This window comes from Parus major, chromosome 7 (assembly GCF_001522545.3).
Source record: "Parus major isolate Abel chromosome 7, Parus_major1.1, whole genome shotgun sequence".
In the NCBI taxonomy this organism is placed as follows: domain Eukaryota; kingdom Metazoa; phylum Chordata; class Aves; order Passeriformes; family Paridae; genus Parus; species Parus major.
The window spans coordinates 31029918-31049156 of record NC_031776.1 but is presented as its reverse complement, the minus strand read 5'-3'; the positions used below and the strand labels follow the sequence as shown (position 1 = coordinate 31049156).

The window sequence follows — 19239 nt, the reverse complement described above, 5'->3', positions numbered from 1 at the left end:
GACTGTGTGGTACGTGACAATAGCAGAGAAAATAACTGCTCATCCATCTACTGTGACACTGCTCGAGCCGGCCACCCTCAGAGGGAACAGTTTCTATATGAGTTTTATTAAATGTCAATGCCAGTCGATTTTTTCCAGCTATGAGATGGCAAGAGTGCTTCCAGCTAGGCTAAGTGAAGGTGGACTTTTCAAAAGCTGCAACAGCTCAAAAGCACTCGGACTAATCACCTGAAACTTGGCACTGGCCAACATAATAACCTGCCTGGTGATCACAGCAGCCCTCAGCACTGCCAAGGGCTCTTTGTTGTGCACAGGACGTGAGCAAGGAGCCTCAGTGCTCACACAAGGAACAGCACTGGCCAGAATGAGGCTGCAAACCAACACTTATTAAAGTCTGGCCAAGCTCAGAATTGCAAATTAATCCCTGAAAGTGACTGTGACACTGAGCAGATGCTTTGAATCTGGCCATATTATTCAGCAGAGAAGGGAGCTATCAAAAACTCTGTCAGGATTACACAAAGCTGTGATCTTGAATCCCCAGCCATGTCCCACATGGTAGACATGGGAAATGATAATGTTCACTTTTAGCTAAAAGCCAGATTTTTTTTGAATCTTGATTGTCATTAAAAAAAATCACCAGACTAACATCTGCTGCTGATTTATTCCATTTTACTTCTTGCTATGGTAGGCAGACCATAAATAAGCATCAACCAACCGTGTTAGAAGAAGATCCTCAAAAGAAGCTCCCTGATGATATTCCAGGAATGGACCTAAAGCAAAGATCCCAGACAAGCAGCTCCTCAGATGTGGGCAAATTCAGCCCTAGGTACACCTGCAGCTGGGAATGTACCACAGAGGTGCTCACCACTGCTAATACCACTTGTATTTCTGCAGTCCCAGCTGCCTGGGAAAATGTGCAGGCATTTCTGGCATTCTGTTTTGTGGGCGAGCTCATGGAGATGCTAGGCCATGGGACAAGAATGAATAGAATAGTTTGGGGTGGAAGGGATCTTTAAAGGTCATCCAGTCCATCTATTAAACCTCAATAATATGCAAACCAGGAATGTTTGTTCCCAACTTGACAACACATTTTTCCTAAACAATCAAATAAAGAGCTAAGGAAGCTCCTTGAATAGAGATTATCCCTGGTATTCACAGACTTGTGTAGATGCTTCACATGGGTTGCAGACAGTTTTGCTGTGCTGGCAGTGATTTCTCACCTCTCTGCCTGTGCTGGGTGTGCTGCCACTGAGAGGAGCTGTGACAGAGCCCATCCCTGCACCTCTGGCTGTGATTATCCAGGACCAGGAACTGCACAGGAGCAGCACACAAAAACACATTCCTGTGGCCTGGCATGTGGGGCCAGGTTATGCAATGTGAGAGCATAATTAATTCAAGTAACAGACCAGCCAGGGATATTTCCCTCTCCTGCTCCCCCTAAGATTGGGAGCTGCTGTTTTCCTTTCAGCCACAGGACAGGTTTTGGAGCCAAACAGTTCCTGCTTTTTCCCTGTTCAGTGGGATCAGCTGCCCACTGTGGTGGGCACAGCTGCCCCCAAGCCTCCAGCCCACTCAGCAGGAGCTGCAGGAGAAGGGAAGCTCAGAGAGTTCAGGTCCTGCAGGGACTTACACCAGCACTGACATTCAGCTTTAGGCAGGCTCAAAGCACATTTCCTTCCAAGTTAGTTTGGTGAGCAACTGGGAAACATCCCATTTGTCAGCTCCCACTGCTGGCACCAAACCCAGCACCCTTCTGAGCTCTCCTCTTGCTGCCACAGGCTGTAGGGATTATTGTCACTCCTCACCTCACCACGGAGCAGGGAGTGGAAGCAATCCCTCTTAAACAGGCCGAGTGACAAAGCCAACCTCCTCTTACTGGGCAGACCCATGGGGCAGAACCCAAGCCTGCAGCACAGCTTGGGCTGATCACATCAATCCCACCCTCCTAAGAAGGTGGGGAGGAAATGAAAGCCAAGAGGGGTCTCTAGGGGTTTGGCAGCTTCCCTGCCAAGATCCCCTGTACTTAGGATGGAAGCATCAGCTGTTACCTGCTGAGCCACAGAAGGCTCTCACCTCGGTACATTTTCTTTGGAGTTTTCACTCTTTCAGCATTTTTTCCAGCACTGCTTTGCTCTGATGTGTCTCTCCTCACAAAGGTGCAGGATGTCTTCAGCCAGGCAGTGCTTCCCTGAGGTCCTGCAGGCCAAGGCTCCCAGGCAAGGAAGGACACACGGTGAGACCGAACAGCTGGAGTCTGTTCTGTGCAAACTGCTCCCAGGTTTTTTTGCTACAAAGATTTACTACCTACATTTTAGCTAAATGCAATGCCCATAATCAGTAAAATAAAATAGCAAGTCCTGACAAGCATAAACACAAACACAGGGCAGTGTGAGGCAGCAAAGTGGGTGCTCCAGCTCTTGCACACTGAGGGGAAGTGTTTTGAGAGCAGCACAAAGTCCCAGTAAAATGTTTCCATCTGTGGACTCTCCACCAGCTGGAGTTTGACTAAACCCAGTTTAAGCATGTGAGAGTTGAAGTATTCAGTATTTAAGCTCTCCCAAATGAGCTTTCCAATACAGCTGCATGGTGTATTTCTTATTCCAAGTTCTAATTTTCATAGATTTTTTTTTTCCATTATGTGACTGCAACACAGCCCACATTTAACTCTAGCTGCTCACCATTTTACAGATGTCTCTTCAGCTTTTTAGATGTCAAAGCTGAACAACAATTAAGGGAATGAAACAGGAAGGAAAACATTTCCAAAAATAAGCAGAACAAGAGCCTGAATGAGCAGTGTCCTCCACTAATTCATTTTGATGGTAGGAAACATTTGGAAACTGTGGTATGTTGAACAGCAACACAGAACCAACAACATTTTCACCCGATTTAGTCCAAGGGGAAGTATGCCAAGGACCATAAAAAGGGGCAAGTGATGAAGGATATTCACATACTTTTCCTCACTGAAACAGCCATAAAAGGCTCTTGCAGCAGCACTGCACAGTGGAAAAACCACCCTCTGTAGCCACAATGCATAGAACTCCCAGTGAAGACGCTGGCCAAGTGGGTAATCCAAACCCACCTCACAGACCCTCTCCCACCCTGCAGGCATCTCTTTGACATCTTTATGCCCTTGCTTGCCAGGGTGTGTGTCATTAATTGGGAAAGGGTCAATACAAGGCATCTCAAGCTGAATTTACTGACTTCTGTACTCTTCTGATTCTACAGTACTCACTTTTGTGTGGCCACAGTAAAAATAAAAAGCCAAAACCTCAACAAAGAAAAAACTTCGATAAAGGTAATGCTGGAAAAAAATGAGTTGTTGCTTCTCTCCAGTGTAGCTGTGCTTTTTTGGTTTTTTTAAATGCATAGCAACTGTGCTACAAATGGGTAATTTTTAATGATAAAGAGCTGTCTTCATTTTGTTTTTTGGTTTTTTTTCCTATTATTTTTTCCATTGCATACCACTCCTGCATTAATTGCTCTATTACTCTTGGATGCCTCCACCAAAACCTCTCCACATTCCCAGCAGCTGACAACAGAGAGCCCTTCCCTCAGTCTTGGCTGGGCTAACAAAACCTGGGGTAGGCAGAAAAGGTCTGTCAGCAGAATGGGTGCCACTGAAATACCCTGACAGCTCCCCTGGAGAAGTTTCACTCTGGACATTTGGATTTATTCAGAGCTGCCAAGGTGATTTCATGTGGCACTCTCAAGTGCACTGAATGCACACCCCAAATCCCACACGGGCCAAAGCTTCATGCCTGAGCCCTTGTTCCACATGCAAATGTTTCATAAGCTCCCAAGCACTCTGTTAAATTGGATCCTGCAGGAGAACACGCTAAAGCTGCTATTTTACCAGCTATTTTTATTTATTTATTTACTGTAGCTCTATCTTTCAACTCCACAGTGCATTGTGCCTGTAAGTCTTGCAGGCCTGAGAGCCACTGTGCAATTCCAGTCTCACTTTCCCTTTCTCCCAGATTTACAGTGTGCTGTAAATTCAGTGTCTGCTGTAATTGAGCGAGCTATAAATTTGTAGGAAAGCAGGAATTCCTAACTACTGCTGTGACAAAACTGCCTCATGAAAGAAGGCTTCATGTATTCCATTATCCAACTCAGGTTTAAAACAAAACAAAGCAAACTGTTCATTACTCACCTGATGTTCTTCTGGCTGAGGCATGGACTGCACAGAGGTGGGGCAGCAACAGAAACACCCAGCTGCAGAGTTGGAAGAAGCCACACAAATGCAGTTTGGGATAAAATGCAGCTCATGGCATTCCCATTTAAGCACAAAACAATCGTAAATCCAAATCACACAAGAAAAAAGTTTATTGAAAAATAAATTCTCCCTAGTTTTTTCCTACAACAGTGAAAACAAAGCATTTTTCTATGCCATTAAAGTACAGACATTTACTGTTCTAAAAAAAAAACATAAATCAAAAAAATCCCATCCTATTGAACCCCAGGAACTTGGCAGTATATGAACCACTGCGTTCTGTTTGAATCCAACTGCTTGAACGTAATATAGTGGAACACAACCATTGAAATAAAACAAAGGATTAACCTATTAGGGGAGAATTCAAACCAAACACCCCATAGTACCAGCCTAACCCTGAAGTTCTTGTGTACATTTAAAACCCCTCCTTGACTCCACATGATTGTTTGCAAAAAACAATATTTTACTTTCAGAGAATTCAGTAGAGTTTTTTCCTAATTTACACTGCTACAGGGCTTATTCAGACTCTGACCCTCTTCACCTATGAAGAGGGAGACTCCTCCAGGGAATGCTGCAGACCAGAACCAAAAGAGCTGCCCCAAATTGCACCCTGGAGAATCTCTGTGCCTTGGTCAGCTCAGCAAGCTCAGGGGGATCAGTGTCTCCAAGCCCAAATTAGCTTTGTAAATATTCCCTGATATTTTTCTTCTCGTTCTCTTAGAATCTTCAGGGTGAGTTTTCTCACAAAATTTACTCTCTTTTCTCCTTTGGTAAAAACTGCCATTTCCTCCTCCTCTCCTGCATTCCTTGCAAAAACCAAATTAAACCCATGACTCCTTAAAAATATTTTTCACTGTCACTGTACTGCAACAGACCTGTTAACGAACATAAATTAGTTCTGGGTATTACACTATTAAAATTAACTGCCCTCAGACAGCAATTTAACTTGATTTATTGTGTGCCTATTTGATATTTCAAACTACTTTGCAGCTGCTGGAGGCTGAGCCAGGTCGTGTTACATGCACTTGGTGCCCGGATGGCTCCAGGAAATGCCAGGCGTTATTTACATGCTCTCCTTAAAGCCAAGGATTTGGTGGCTCCTGCAGGACCCAGGGCTGGTATTTGCAGTGACAATACAGATGTGTTTTCCTGCACCAGAAGCAGCCACGTGCTTTGGTGGCCATGGGGACAGCAAAGTCCTCAATGCTTCAGTTCTGAGAGCCCTTACACGAGGTGACAAATTCTGGTCCCATGAACAGCTCACTTAAGGAAATGGCACCTGCACTGACCTGCCCAGCACAGAGAAGGGTTTCAATCACTTGAGCACAACTAATTTTTTAAAGCAGTTTCTGTGTGTTGAGGGTGAAGCTACCACTCATTTTATCAAAACTTTGAGGACCTGGTTTTATGTACTCATTTAATAAACAGGTGGCTGAGTGCTCTTGAGAGAGGTCTGCTGAATGAAAATACTTTTGTGTGCTCCTAATTACATGAATATGCAAAGGATGACACCTATAAAAATGAATAGGCACATCAGCAATGGTTGCACTTTGTTTGCTTTTCCTGGAAGAAAGAACGAGTGATGCCTCACACCTGAGGCACTCTGGGGTCCAGCCTCTGCTATTTTCAACAGATTCCTGCAGTAAACATTTTACACCTGGAGTTGCTGTTTACACATTCAATTTAAATATAATTATATTTGGACAGTACAAACTAATTAAAAAAAAACAACCCTACAGAACTGCTTGAAAATGTGTAGGTGAAATTTAAGTCACTGCCCATAAAAGTGTGTTTTGATTTTACATTTACAGCAATATTATTAAAGCAGATCTCAATAAAATCCTCTATGTCCCTGACCATTTCAGCTCCAATGAAAACTCATCTCTCAGTGCATTATTCTCCTTGAGTTTACAGCAATCCCTACAACAATGGGGCCAAAGGAGAACTACAGATGGAAAGAGATCACAAGTGAGAAGGTGAAGTTGTAGCAGCTGCAGGACAAACATCACAAGGAAACAGCCAGGCCAAACGTTAGCACCCCTGGAAAAAAGACTGGGAAATCAGAAACTGGTAACTCCTGGTCTCTCTAAAAACAAACAATCAAAAATGCCACCTCTCAGACTCCCAACCATTGGCTGAACAGCAATTTAACCACATTTTCAACTGATACTTAAAGTATCAGTTTATTAAATAAAGTAACATCAACTTAGAGCTAACCTATGTTGTGACATGGAGAAAAACTGGTTGCTGATATGTGCACAATATGACCTGCACATGATTGGTATTGATCATTTAAGATACAGTGCTTTACACTTATTAGAAAGGGAGGGCTGATTCCTTTAATTTTAAGAAACATTAATGGAGGAGTTGTGCTATCACTGAAGCCAGTGGGAGTCACGAAGTTAATTAGGCTCAGATGAGATTGTATCCAGCCTGATTCATCCCATTTAATTTATTTTACTAGCAAAATTTGGTCCTGAAATGAACTCTGAGCAAACAACATACCTGAGAAAGCAATTTGGGTTTTGTTTACGTGAACAGCGCTGCAAACTCATAAATCACCTTTGCAATTCAGATGGGCCATGCACTCTTAGAGGGGAGGGTATGTCTTTCTTGTCAAGGACAAATCAAGGATGCTGCCTAGGATTTGAAAGGGCAGTGGTACAACATGATTTGGAGCTGATGATATCAAGAGAAATTTTCAATGAGTCTGAATTCTTGATAATCAGGAAGGTGCAAAAGCTGACACTAAGTAGCTGGGAAGGTGCAGAGTCCTGGCTCTGGCTACAATCCCATCCCAACATCCCAATCTGATCAGCAGCTGCTTTGCAAATTACTACTGCAGAAAAGCAGCAGCATTAAAAAAGCAAATCCATCTGCAATAAGCTGTTCAGTCCCTCCCCCCCATAAAAGTCCTGCATTCTCTGGCAGCACCAGGAACCGGCCCACAGAGACACCTTTATCTGAAAAACCAACACCTCGCAAACCTCAATGTGGATCTTCAACTTTCCTGCTCATCAAATCAGCTGTGGCTGCTCCTGGAGGTTTTCTGTTATCATTGTCTCCCTGGGGAATGTTAATGGCTTTCCTTTGCTCCCTGGTCATCGAACAGACATCCCGTCCCAGCAGGAGCTCTCATGCCAAATCACAGATTCTCAGTAAATTGCATTCTGCTTGCAGAAGCAATGTTTTGCAGGAATTATTAAAAGTTATAGCATCTTTTATCTTATTAAGCCTTGTATAGTTTTAGAACAGATTTCTCCACTACTTAAAAACATTCAAAATTCACACCACTAAGTTGTAGAGTCATCAGCACAATTTACCTGGAATTAGTGTTCCATTATACTTGTTCAGACAGCGTCCATATTCCAAACACACATCCGAACCCCAGAGAAAGCAAAAAAGGCACATAAACATTAAATATTTGTAGAAACATAATCTGATATAAACAAGCAAACACACTGCTGCAACTATAAATTACAAAAAGAAACATAGAAACTAAGCAAAAAATGCAAAAAGCAACTCTATTTATACATGTGCAAATCAACTTGCATATATGAAATAAATGAGGTTTTTATTGGCATTTTTAAACAGTGTGTATTTACCAACTTTACCTTTCAAAGGCAAGCCTTTTATGTTAATTTTAATAAATATGTAAATGCTTCTCTCAAGTTTTCTAATCCCGTAGGAACAAGATTTTTGAAAAAAACTAGGTCACATACAAAAATACAAAATTTTAAAACAAAGAATGTCTTGATATGAGAGATATGTTTAAAAGCTTGTAAAATGGTTTCATATTCAACTTTTGACATTTTTTCCCATCAATTGCAGATCAATATATTCAAATGCAGTCATGCAAAAACCTGACTTCTGAGCACAGGAAGCTGCAAGCTCGACTGTCAGGCTGAAAACAGCAGCACGGTCCCCTCTCTGATGTCCTTGCTTGAGTGCAAGAATTAGACTACACCTTTATTCTTCAATTAGGAAAGAAAATACTTATGGAACTCAGACAGAAAGCTGCCTGCTAGCCTGAAATGTGGATATCTATTACAGGTTTTAGTAAATAATCCAAACTTTTCACTAGTCCCACATGGATTTGCCTGAGTGTTTATCTGCAGGAGGATTCACTGATTTCTCACTGGGCGAGGGAACGGGGCTGTGTGGCGGGGAGCGTGTGTGGAGCTCAGTGAGCAACAGAGTAACTGCACTTACAGTTCTCATGATAGGCTCCTTTTACAGGAATTTAGACTGAAGCTGAAGGTCTTCTTTTGTTATTCTTCAAGATTAATGAGTCTTCTCTATGGGTTTCAGTGGAAACAAGATCAGAGTCCACTGACTCTGGAGCCAATTTGGGTGTTCTGTCCCTGGCTGAAACGCAAGCGGCGTTGGTGCTGCTGTTTCATTTTTGCCAGAATGCAGTAATTCAGTTCAGCAGACTAGAAACAGGGCTACAGCATGAAAAAACAGAGCTTATAATAAACTCTCCCTGCTGTGGTAAAGGCAAACTTAACATTGAGCAAAGCACTAGACCAGAAAATCTTATAATAACAAATACCAAACCCCTCCCATTTTTAAAGGTTTAGAGGCAAAATCAAATGCAGTATGTATTGCCATGTGGGCCTTACAGCAGGGGGAACCAAGCAAACATGTATTTACAGCAAAGAATTGCACTACAGCAGAACCCACATGTTTTGCACTCCCTAAGTGCAGAAATCTTTGTTTCCAACATAATTCCGTGATATCCCAGTCCGAAATCAATTCCTGCCTGAAAAACATCAGGCTGAACTGGTAAAGACAAGTCCTGCTGTTGCCTTTACTTTCAGCACCAGCTGGAAGTTCATGCACTGTGATAGGCAGAATTTTCTAGTTGCACAAATATGCACAGGTATGCAGGGGATATTTTATATAAATACAAAATGAATTGTTGTGCCTGCTCAGACCCATTTCCAATTGTCCTCCCCCAGCTCTTCCAGGGCAGTGAAATTATGGTAAACTACATTTGTGCTGACTGAAGCAAATGCTGAGCTATGGCAACAGGAGGGATTTTCATACTGGCTTGTGTTTGTTTTCTTTTCATACAAAAATTCTGCCTCCCATTAGAGAACCCAGCTGTTCTGTTTCTGGAAAATTAATCTAAAATACAGCAGATTTTCACATCATCAAACCCAGATCCTGGTGACCCTGCTGTTCAACAGCTCCCACACATCTTTTTTGGATACTCAACAACCTCCTGTGCTGTGCAGAGATGTTTTGGAGTGTTACAGGGTAACACTGTCAGGAGTGTTGAGGCAGGGAACCAAATGCTTGAAAAGGCTCATTCACTGCTTTCAAATTGGAAGTTAAAATGTATCCTGTTCTGGAGGATTTATCCACAGTTCAGTAACATCTCCCTTGCCTGGTCTTTGGTAGGTCACCACATCCATCAATACTCCCACACAGATAATGAACACTGCTTACATGAAAAATCTGAACCAAGCAGATATGTCTAAGAAAGGAAAATGTAAAGCATCTATGCCTTTCATTACTACCTGGTAATCTTTATGAAAAAAAAAATAAAATAAATCTGTGCTGGTTTGAGGTTTTATTCCAGCATGGTGAGAGCACGTCCAAATTGCAAACCTACAGACTGCAGATTTGTTTCTCACTAATCTTAACATGTAACTTCCTGACTACAAATGGTGCTGTCAAGCATGTCACCTTCTGCTGAAAATAACAAAAATTACCTCTGTAAAAAGGCAGCAGTTCAGAGGAGTTAACTTGCTTCTCTCAAAAAAAAATTAAAAAATTCCAACCAACTTTGATTTAAATTCTGAACTTTTCAATTGTTTTCTCCTAAATTTGCAATTGGTGTGCCTGATAAAAAGGGAAGAAGAAATAAGCAGCCCCCTAAAACCAGAAAAACAATCAAAGAACCGAAGAGGATTGATTAATTATTTTCCTTTCAGTTCTTTGTCTCCTCTTACTTGTCCTCCAGAAAAATTTCTCCTTAAAAACCTAGCTAGTTATGAAGACATTTTACATTTCTACCATACAATAATTATAGTTAGCTTAGTTTAACCTTTCTATGCCATTCAGCAACACTTTAACTACTGGAAGCCGTAGCAAACTGAGGCTCTAACAATAATATTGCTCCAATGATGCTGAGTACTTTTTGCTTCACACATAAGTATTTCTAGTAGACAGACTACAACAGAAGCGTGGGCAAATTCTGAGGATTACTCTCTAAATGGGACCAGTAAACTGTGATGAGTCCATTCCAAAAATGGTTGTGTGTTTTTGTAGCTTTTCCACGCTGAAGAATGCCACAACCCCAGTGAGCTGTGCAGTCACCAAGATGTGTCACACGCTGGCAACTGCCTGTTTGCTCATTTGTGACACTCTGCTTAGGCTGCTCTGGTGCAGCAGCTATGATGCAGACAATATCTTGAGTAGTATACAAAGATTTAATTAAAAAAAAAACAAAAAAAGCCAAAAAAACAAAAAATAAAAATCAAAACAAAAAAAACCTGGGCCCAAATAACCCGATAGCAGAGTACAGAGCTCTCTCATTATTCCAAGTTCTTGTGAAGTAAACTGTTTTGTAGCCATTCAAGCCAAAGCTGTACCTAAACCAGTGCACCTTGAATAAAATGTTAAGTCCTCCTTCCCCAGCATCCCATCCCTCAAGCACACTTTTTTCAATTTTCTACTGGAATGAAGCTGAGATCCTTTAGCTAACCATGATGGGGGATGTCCTAACTCATTAAAAAAATAGAAAACACTTCACCCAAACAACAAAACCAGAAATTTGATGAGTCTGGAAATTTTCTACAAACTATTCAGTGCAGTCATCTTCAAATCACCGTCAAACATGAGAGACTCACTTCTCTTCTCAAACAGTTGAAGGAATCTGAAGAGTGACACTGCAAACGTCCTTACAGGAAGGAAAGATCAGTTACAGCTGTTTATTATGAATCCCTCCTCTCTTAGTAGATGATTCTGCCCAGCAACGATAGCTCTGCCTGCAGCGGAAAACCTGGACCAAAGTGCAGGAAGTACAAAGGAACTCCTCTCCAAACTACTCACGTTGTCCCCAGCTGGGAGCAGCCCTGCTGCTGCTATAGGCAGTCCTTGCAGAGTGCAACCTGCCCCTTGATGTAGTCCCTGCAGGGGCAGATCCTTCTGTGGGCAGGGTGGGAGCCAGCACAGCTGAACAGTAGCAGGTCACCTTGGAAAACACAGTGCTTCCTCCTCGCATCAAAAGAGGGGACCAGGATGTCGCTGGCAGACTCCGTGGTGAGACATTCGATATTGTGCCTAAAAAGCGAAGCACGTGATCTGCATCACACCTGAGGAGTTTGGTACAGTTTTCATCCCTTCTTGCTAAAAATAACAAACCCTGCCCTATTAGACCCTAAATCGAGTGCATTTACAAGTGCAGCTTTCCAGAACATGACTTTTCTGCTGTACAGATTCTCTCTGCAGAGGGCAGTGCAGCCTTTACAGCTTTACTATTTCCTAAAGATTAATAAAAGAAGTTAAAGAGAAAAAAAAATGCTTTTGACTGTTCCCCAAAACCGAATATTTAAATACACCGTGGATTTTCAGTAGGACAGACTCAAAGAATCTGAAATCAGGATATATTCTCTTTGATTTCAGGAAGTCTCTTCCCCAGGGAAGCCCCACAGAGCCAGCAGCCCTGGGCAGCTCCAGGTGGGTGAGCTGGACTGTGGAGATAAAGGATGCTGCTCCTGGGCTACAGGGAAAGGGCCTGCAGCTCTCAGGAACCAGCCAGCAGGGAAATGAAAAATGCCAGTTGCCATTTTCTGACCACAAAGCTTAAGCACGAGGGTAGAAATTCCAGCAGAGCCTTGTTTTTCACTTATTCTGGAAACATTGGTAACTTGTAGCATTTAACAGACAGGGGTTTTTTTCCACAGGACTATGATTTTGTCTAGACAGCCAGAAAAGAAAGCTTTTATATGAGCTGCTTCTGAACTCCACTGGAAATTACAACTTTTCAAAGAAAATACAACCCCCAAAATCTTCTACAATGTAATTTAGGAAAAAGTGGGGATAGAAAACCTGGAAAGCAGATTCCCTAGCAGCCATTTGTGGGAGCCTGGTTTTGAGAACTTTGCTTTATTCTGAAAGGAACAAAGACACATTTCCAAAGAGACAGCACCTGAAAGCTGCGTTCCTTTCCTTAGTGCATAGCTGGTGAGTTTTACACATCTGCACCTACAGGGTTCACAATTCTCGACCCAGGACAATAGTGACAGAAGGTTTAACAGGGTGCTCTCAGCTGTCACCACCACCACCCACTCCACAAAGCACTGCCAGGCCCTCACTTGCAGCTTGCTGCAGCCAGAGCTGCTCTCCCCACCTTCCCTTCTCACACAATTTGTGCTTTAAATTCCAAGTGTGGTAAAAACCAGTGCAATAAAGAGACCAGACAACATATTTGTGCTATAAATACTTACCTAAGCAGAGCTTTGTCCTTGTTAAGATGCTGGAAGAAAGAAGGCTCACAGATGAGCTGGCTTTCCTGACAAACTTGCTTACAGGATTTTCCAGGTTCAGCAATTTTTACTTGAAGGGCACTTAATGGGGGCCACATCACCTGCCCGTGACAGAAATCCTGCAGTGACAGATCATGTTTTGTTATGATGTGTTCAGACAACATTTCACAATACTCAGACTGCATTTCAACATTTGGCAGCTCTCACCAAAGGGTGATCAAATAATTTGGGCCTGATCCATCATGGTTTGCTTTCTCTGGGCAAAACCAAAACTTGTGTGAATTGATTCCTCACTGTGACCCAAAGCCTCCAAATTCATTTACCAGTTCTCAGTATCAGCTTGAGCTTTTTTCATTCCATTTTGATTTCCTCTGCTGAAGAAGGAAGTTCTCATACTTCTAGGTCTAACCACAAATGTAGTATTATAGAGTCATAAATCACAAAACATGAGTTGGCAGGGACCCACAAATTTCAAGGTGAGACCAAAGGAGGTGCCCTCCTTCATCTGTCTTTTCTTGCTCTTGGGGGAATGTTCTCCCTCCCTTTGCCAAGCTCTGGGGCTCAGCTGAGCCTCTGCTGAGCCAAGTCAGTTTTCTGACCTCACAGAATCCTGCCCCAAACATTTTCTGCTGGTTTATCAAGTTCATTGCTTAGCCACATCTTTCAAAGTCAGCATGTCTGTTCCATCAGCCCAGCCTCATCCAACAGCTCCCAGATTTACAGCAGGGAATCCCTGCTGCTTTGGCTGTGGTTGCCTGGCTGCTCCTTTGATGCCAGTGCCAAAACTGAAGCAATCCCTGCCTCTGGTTCCCAGCCTCTGCTGCTGCCTTGCAGAGCAGACACAGCCGTGTGTGCAGCCCCAGAGCAAACAGGGTCAGGGGATGGGCTCAGCAGATGGCAGGGATGCACCAAACAGCCTCTCTGGCTGCTGCAGGGGCAGGGCATGGCAGGATGGAGCAGCTTGGAGACAAAGCTGCTTTAAGGCAGCTGAAGGTGGCACTGCTGGGTGTGCAACCACAGCTCACAGCAGCTCTCTTACCTCAACCTTAAAGCCTTCAGCCTTAGGTGTTGGATCTGAAGGTTCAGGGAGTTCACTGAACCTTGCCTGTGAACACTGTCCTTCCTCCTGACCTTCAGCCAAGGCCTCAGAAGGGGAACTCTGGGCCCCTTCTCTAAATGCTACAGGTTCACTGGCCATAGAGTGACTAGTGGGAGAGTATCTGGCCCCATCTCTTCATCCCCTGAAGAGCCCTCTGTCATGGTCAAAGCACACAACCTCTGAACCAAACCAGTTCCTTATTCCAGCATCTTTGTTCCCGTTTCAAGCTTGTACTGCTTTCTCTGTTCCTCCTGCCTCCACCACAAACTCATCAAAATAAGGCCTCAGTCTTTATTTTTACTTCTTATTTTTGGTTCATCTGACATGTTAATTAGGCGAAGTGCTAAGCACATGCAGCTAAAAATTGTGCTTGAACATCCTGGGAGCTGTGAAACACCAACAGCTTTTGAGAATTAGTCAAAGCAATGAACAAAATTACAATATTCTGTGGATTTGTGAGAAGCACAAGGGAGGGCTTAGCCCTTGTGGGAGGACCAGAGGGAAGAGACAGGTTTAAGCCACAGGTGCCATCTCTTGATTGTCTCTTTTTCTCCCTTACTCCTTACTTATGAGCTCCAATTCTTCCTGATTGACAAAAACCTCCAATTATAGCTAACTTGGATACAAGAATCAAAAGCAGCAGCAAGACTTTACAGGTTTTGTCATCAATCAGCAGCAAAAAGCTTAAAGTGTTTATTGGCAGGAAAGTGGGAATAGCTACCCTGTGTTCACTGTCCTTCTGCCCTGGAGCTGTGTTATTCTTTAGGACTGTCTTTAATAGCACCCACCTTCAGAAATACAAATACAGACAAATGTCCAGTGTCCTTGAAAGAAATTCTGGCAATTAAATGACGTATCAGAGATAAAGGTCATTCCTATCTCTCTTCTGCAGCAGCCAGAACAAAAGGCAGAGCTGGCTACTGAAAGAGATCTGGCTTGGGCAGAAGTCCAAACAAACACACAATTTCTAGAAACCAGGATCCTATGTAAATCTCTGCAGTTTATTACTCCAACTCAACATCTTCTGCTGCTCTCAGCTGGCAGTAATGCACAGGGACCAAAAGTCCTTTAAGTAACTGGGTTCCAAACCATTTAAATCTTTATTGATTGAAACTGAATACTTGAAAAATCTGCCCAGAGGCTGCAATTCTGCCCAGAGACTGCAATTCTACCAAAAAGTACCTCTGTATTTAAGTGATCCTTCATGAGCCAAAGCTCTTGTGTGTGTACACAGCTAAGGAAGTCACATACACACTGACAAATTGCTTTGCCCTTCTGCTTTCATATAATGCCAAGGTCTGCACAGCTACTATTTCTACTTGGACAGCAGCAACACTGAGAAGCTTTAAAATGGAGATAATCCTCTCTTTCCAAAATAATCCAAGAGTCATCCACAGCAAAAGTTCATACCTGTCTTTCAATAAAGGCGTTCATCCTCTGAAGCATTCCCTCACAGGTAAATTCATAGGGCAAATAAGGGTCAATCTGTGGAGACAGTGTGTTAAGGTTAGAGGGCTTTTTGTTCCAATCAACTTCATGGTGTACTCTGTGACACCAGCTTCTGTTCAAAATATTCCATTGTAGCTCAGGTAGCAAAAAAACCTACTAATAAACTCATTAACAAATAGTGATCTTTAAAAACCATCAGCAGTGTTAGCTGAATTTTCTCCTTTTTAAAGACAGTAAGAATTGCTTCATGACTATGTTTATGGAAACTCAGGGTACACTGCAAAGTGGCAGATGTAAAGCTAGTCTGAGACCCTCTGGGTTTCCAGAGCTCCTGTTTTAACTAAGTTTCAGTTTTGAAGTTGAAGTGACAAAACAGAATGTGGTACCTTTGAAAATGCCTTCATACTCTTCCCCCCTTGAAGTGCCCTCATTACCATTCCACACCATGAGTGCACAAGCACTTCTCTGGGAATCTCAAGGCTACAAACTCAGACTTGAGCAGTGCAGAGTCTGCAATGCTCTAAGAATCAACAACAAAACTTCCTCCTGAATGCACAGAAAACACAGATTGCTTTATAATTCACATTCAAAATTCTCATTTCTATACAAATTCACCCACTCATTTTCTTCAAGTAAGAACCTGACATATCCAGTACTGAAACATGAGAATTTTGATACCATAGATATGTAGCAACCATTTTTTCTTCAATACCCTACCAAAATGCAGCACTCATTAGACTAACATTAGGAAACACTGTATGTGCACAACACACTACACCCCCAAGTGCTGATAGCAAATTGAAGACACATTTCTCACCTTTTGATTCAAAATTGATTTCACGGCCTTCTCAACCTCAGAAAGATCATTGATGTCCACAGTCCACACATGGGGCTTGCCAATGTAAACTTCAGCATAGGGATGCTGAGATGTCAACTGAAAGAAGAAATTATATTGGTAAAAATTAATGTGTAAAGATATCCTTGCCTCTCACTCATCACTTTTTGGATGAAATGCACTAGGGCAGTGCAAAAATTCAGTTAGAACACAACAGTCAGCATCATTCCTTCTGAGTTACTTTTCAGATTTTCTCTTTAAATTTAGAGAGTGAATTTAGTTGGAAAACTGAAAGTCAGATAACACAGATCACAAGTAAGATAAGTGCACCTCTGATTTGTGGCTCCAATCCTCACAAAGACCCACATCCCAGAAGATTTGGTGTTTACTGAAGTTACTTGCACCATGACCCTGCTTCCCCACACCTCATTCACAGAGCCACCACCTCTCACTGCCACAAGTGCTCCTTAGACCTGAATGGCTGGCTCCAGAGATGTCATCTTTACCCTGCATCCTTCAAATTTCAAACATTTACAGACTTCTGTGAGCAACAGTGAAGAAAGAATAATTTTTATAACAAAAGAAGAACTCTGCCTCTCATGACTGAGAGTAGAAGAATAACCTGACCTCACCAAGAGTGATAACCAATATTTTGCTCACCACTTTTTCAGAGAACAATATCAATGAATATCCAAGAAGGTAACTGAGAAAAGCTGCATCACACTTGCTTTCAGAACTAGCAGCACAGCTCTGTAAGTACTTTTTGTAACCGGTCACCCAGGAGTGAGAACTTGCACATGAACACACAAAGGGAGCAAAAGCTACAGAAGAGAGAAGTGGTTCACACCAGCCTCAGAAGAAAACTGCTTTTTCAATAAATACCGAAGAACCCCACAGGATAGGTTGTTTGTAGACAATGTTTATACAGCTGCCTCTTTATGCTGTGGTTATGATAAAAAGACATTGCAGAAGGTCTGAAGCAGGAAGCAGTGTCTGTTGGAAGAAGAACCTTTTCCTGCTCTAGGAGATCTACTGTACTTGATCTTTTCCTCAAGGGAATGCAAGAAACTGTTGCATTCACTACTAAAAATATTTAAAAACCTATTTTAAAAAATAGCCATTGCATTTTGCTTGTGGAGAATAGTAACTTGCAAAGGTTACTTTACAAAACCACTAAACACAGACTTTATCTTCAAATTCCTGTATGGATAATCATGTCACAGAACTACACAAGCTCTTTTTGTTCTTCTTTAGCACTTGAGGAATGGAGAGAAGCATTTAAAGGCTTCCTTAATCCCAAAGAGCCAGCACATGGATTACTGGCAGTCAGACTTAAATGGAGTTGTGAAGACCAGTCAGAGAAAAGGTCACTCTCAGGATAGGTCAGCAGGGCTTGTGAAGGCAGCAATATTCCTGATGGATATACATGATATACTTTGGACTAGGGCAGTTAATAGGGGTTATTTTTCTGTCCAAGTCAGGTACACAGCATTTCTGTTAGTGCTGACACATGCCATCGGGATTTATTATGGATCCCAAGCCCTGAAATTCCTACAAAGCACTTAGATAGGTTTAGATTATTTACTGAGCCTGACTAGTTATGGTGTTTGGGCACAGAACAACTGGAAATGAGACAAAAACTGAGGGACTCACAGAAGAAAGGTTTTGAAAGGTGTCAAGGCCAAGAAGAAAGTTTAAACTGGCTTGCATTCTCTTATTGCTGTCCCCTTTGTTAGCAACACAGACTGAGAGAAGGGGCAAGCTTCAGCTTGTACAGGACATGAATTCAGTGTATAACAAGAAAGGCAATTACAGTTGTGGATCATAAAATGGTAAGGAATTTAAGTTCCTGATGGCAAATGGGAAACTATCTTTTGCTTATCAACCAGCCAGTGCTGCTCAGGACACAATTTATATGGCCCAAGCATAGTCTGAATTGGGAAGTGTGGCTGTGTAAGGTTCTCATCATCTGCATGTCACCTGAGAGTTCTCCCTTGATGTAAATACATAAAAAATACATGTACATACACCTATGAGCAAGCCATAGCCACAGACACGAGTGCTGATATCAGAAATAGATAGTGGCTATTAAATGTTTACAAGTATAGGCAGAATTTTACCTACACTGAATAAAAGAAAAATATTCTGAAGTCAGTGCCAGGATGAGGGGTTGGTTACCCTCAGTCTTCTCTCACTAGAGTCTGAACACACTGACTGTTTTGAAAGCTTGGAGTTTGGTTTTCCTGTTTTCTTCAAGAGTCAGTTCCCCAAAAGTCCAAAAGCATTTCACCACAAACACAGTGGGTAACCATTAATACCTGAACTCAACAGTGCCCTGAACAGGTCTTTTCTGAAGAAAAAAAATATATATCCCAAAACTCACATAACCACCCACAAATGCCCTTTTCATCATTTACTTAAACACCTATTTACTTGCTGCACAGTACACTGCAATGTCTGTTTCTTCAACAAAATAAAAACACTTTCAAATGATGTGTCAAAATGACATGATCTGTTCCTGGGCAGAACATCAGGTTTCCAAGTGAAATTTCAGTTTATGATGTCTCAGTAAGAAGTAGCAGAATGTACCTATAAGCAAATCTAGAGGTAAAGCTTGAAGTGTGCTAACAACACCATTTTAATTGTCTTATAAAAATAAGGACTGATACTCCCATCAATGACTAAAGAAAAAAGCAGTTGCACACCTCTGGCAATAAAGCTTGAATGTTAATGCAATTTCTCCTTCACTCTGTTGTTAAAAGGAAACCCACAAGCATTTTCAGTAAAAAAATTACCAAGATTGATAGTGCTTACCTCTCGGAGTGTAGGTTTGCCTTTGAAAAAATCTGTGTTCTTGCTACTTTTTGGTGGGTTAAATCTTAAATTTAGGAAAGCACATCCATTGGCAATAGCTTCCAAGGGAGCTGGCCCTTCATATGGAAATCCAAGACCAACAAACAGCTGAAAAATATAAAACAAGGGATATTTTAATCTTTGTTATTCACAAAAAAGCTAAGAGTGAGCTTAAAAGAAGCAAAACCCCATTCTAAAGGTAAAGAAAATGCAATTCTAAAAAGAAAATGGGAGGAATTCAGCAGCTCACCACCTCCCACCCCAGCAGTAACGCAATGTCCTGTAAAAC

General features: G+C 42.1%; 1 protein-coding gene across 6 annotated transcripts in view; it reads right to left on the bottom strand.

Annotated features, from left to right (window-relative positions):
* Positions 1-4302: 4302 nt before the first annotated feature.
* MGAT5 (alpha-1,6-mannosylglycoprotein 6-beta-N-acetylglucosaminyltransferase) overlaps positions 4303-19239 on the bottom strand; it is a 109008-nt gene continuing 94071 nt past the window's right edge. For all 6 annotated transcript variants that reach the window (XM_015634692.3, XM_015634693.3, XM_015634689.3 and 3 more), the window contains 5 exons: positions 18912-19058; positions 16080-16196; positions 15224-15298; positions 12676-12833; positions 4303-11509 (listed from right to left, as the gene is read on the bottom strand). In XM_015634692.3, coding sequence (XP_015490178.1) covers positions 11311-11509; positions 12676-12833; positions 15224-15298; positions 16080-16196; positions 18912-19058 — 696 coding nt within the window. In that variant the 3' untranslated portion in view covers positions 4303-11310. The remainder of the gene's footprint in view (positions 11510-12675; positions 12834-15223; positions 15299-16079; positions 16197-18911; positions 19059-19239) is intronic.